This window comes from Perkinsus marinus, assembly GCF_000006405.1.
Source record: "Perkinsus marinus ATCC 50983 genomic scaffold scf_1104296930842, whole genome shotgun sequence".
Taxonomy (NCBI): domain Eukaryota; phylum Perkinsozoa; order Perkinsida; family Perkinsidae; genus Perkinsus; species Perkinsus marinus.
In genome coordinates this window covers 1-1,100 of record NW_003215987.1, presented here as the reverse complement: position 1 = coordinate 1,100, position 1,100 = coordinate 1, and the positions used below count along the sequence as shown (strand labels likewise).

The 1,100-nt window shown below is 50.7% G+C and overlaps 1 protein-coding gene across 1 annotated transcript; it reads right to left on the bottom strand.

Annotated features, from left to right (window-relative positions):
• Window positions 1–193: 193 nt before the first annotated feature.
• On the bottom strand, window positions 194–696 carry Pmar_PMAR009690 (hypothetical protein; the record flags this gene model as incomplete). Its single annotated transcript, XM_002786829.1, has 3 exons — window positions 194–296; window positions 522–579; window positions 624–696. Coding segments are annotated over 3 exons (234 nt in total), but the record flags the coding sequence as incomplete, so codon positions are not given.
• Window positions 697–1,100: the final 404 nt, after the last annotated feature.

Below are 1,100 nucleotides of genomic sequence, written 5' to 3'. Positions count from 1 at the left end.
ACTTTCTCTCCTACACTATGAGAAAGGCCCTACCTGCTCGAGGGCCCCCAGGGGGCAGCGGCACTACGCTTTTCGCCTGCACTAGCGGTCGAGGGATGGCCGTTGGTGGGAAGCGGACCGCCGGGACTCTCGATCGTCCTTCCCTATATAACGTAGTCTTGATTCATCCTTCGCGTAGTACTAGCCCTACTACCTGACGAATCCAATACTGCCGCCAAGGTTCTTCTGATGTCGCTTGCTGACCAAATGCTGGTCCACACAGTCGTCGTCCCAAAGTGTAGTCCCACAAAGCCCACCTGCACGACCAAACTTCATCACCAATACCAATACCCAGTATAAAAATATGCACATGGTCAACCACATGTGTCGGTGTCTATAGACGATTTCTGACGAAATTTCAGGGAATTCTTGTTAGTTTCTGTACATGTCTAACTCCTTGAAGTAGTGAGGAAACATCTGAGCTCAGCTGATGAGGGAAGCGAGTTAATATTCCAACACTGTCAATACCACTCCTTCCCTACATTTCCATTCCTTGTACTCTCCGTTATCTACTATATCTATATACGGCGGCCAGCTCGCCTAGCAGCACTGATGCTCTATCCCCTGAGTGCTGACGCTCCCACCTTCTTTTTCCCAAGATGGGCATCAACATCAAATACAATCTTAGCTTGCTCCGCTCCGCCTCCAGGACGGTAACTAGATGAAAACAATGTACTCAAAGGGCGATGGACGGAAACACTACCGAGGTAGTTTGTTGCCATCACAGTTCTTTTGATGTCTCTGGCCTTGCAGATGGGACTCAACCGAAGCTTCAGCGCATATCCTACAGCAAATGAAATTCTCAAAAGGAGAGCCTTCCCAACTTGCTCACATCGCAGAATTGCAGAGCTCACACCACCACCCGTTTTCACAGACACATAGGTACCTGTGACGGGAGACGATAGGCGAGTTTAGCACGTATAAGAAGGCTCACTGTGGCCAGCCAAAAGAGACATCCCCTCTGGCAAGGATCTTGCTACCATCACTGGCTTTCTCCCCCTCCTTCCCTCGGACCGCGGCAGTAGCGTATAAGTCGTCAGAGCCGCGCACTGCCGCACTGC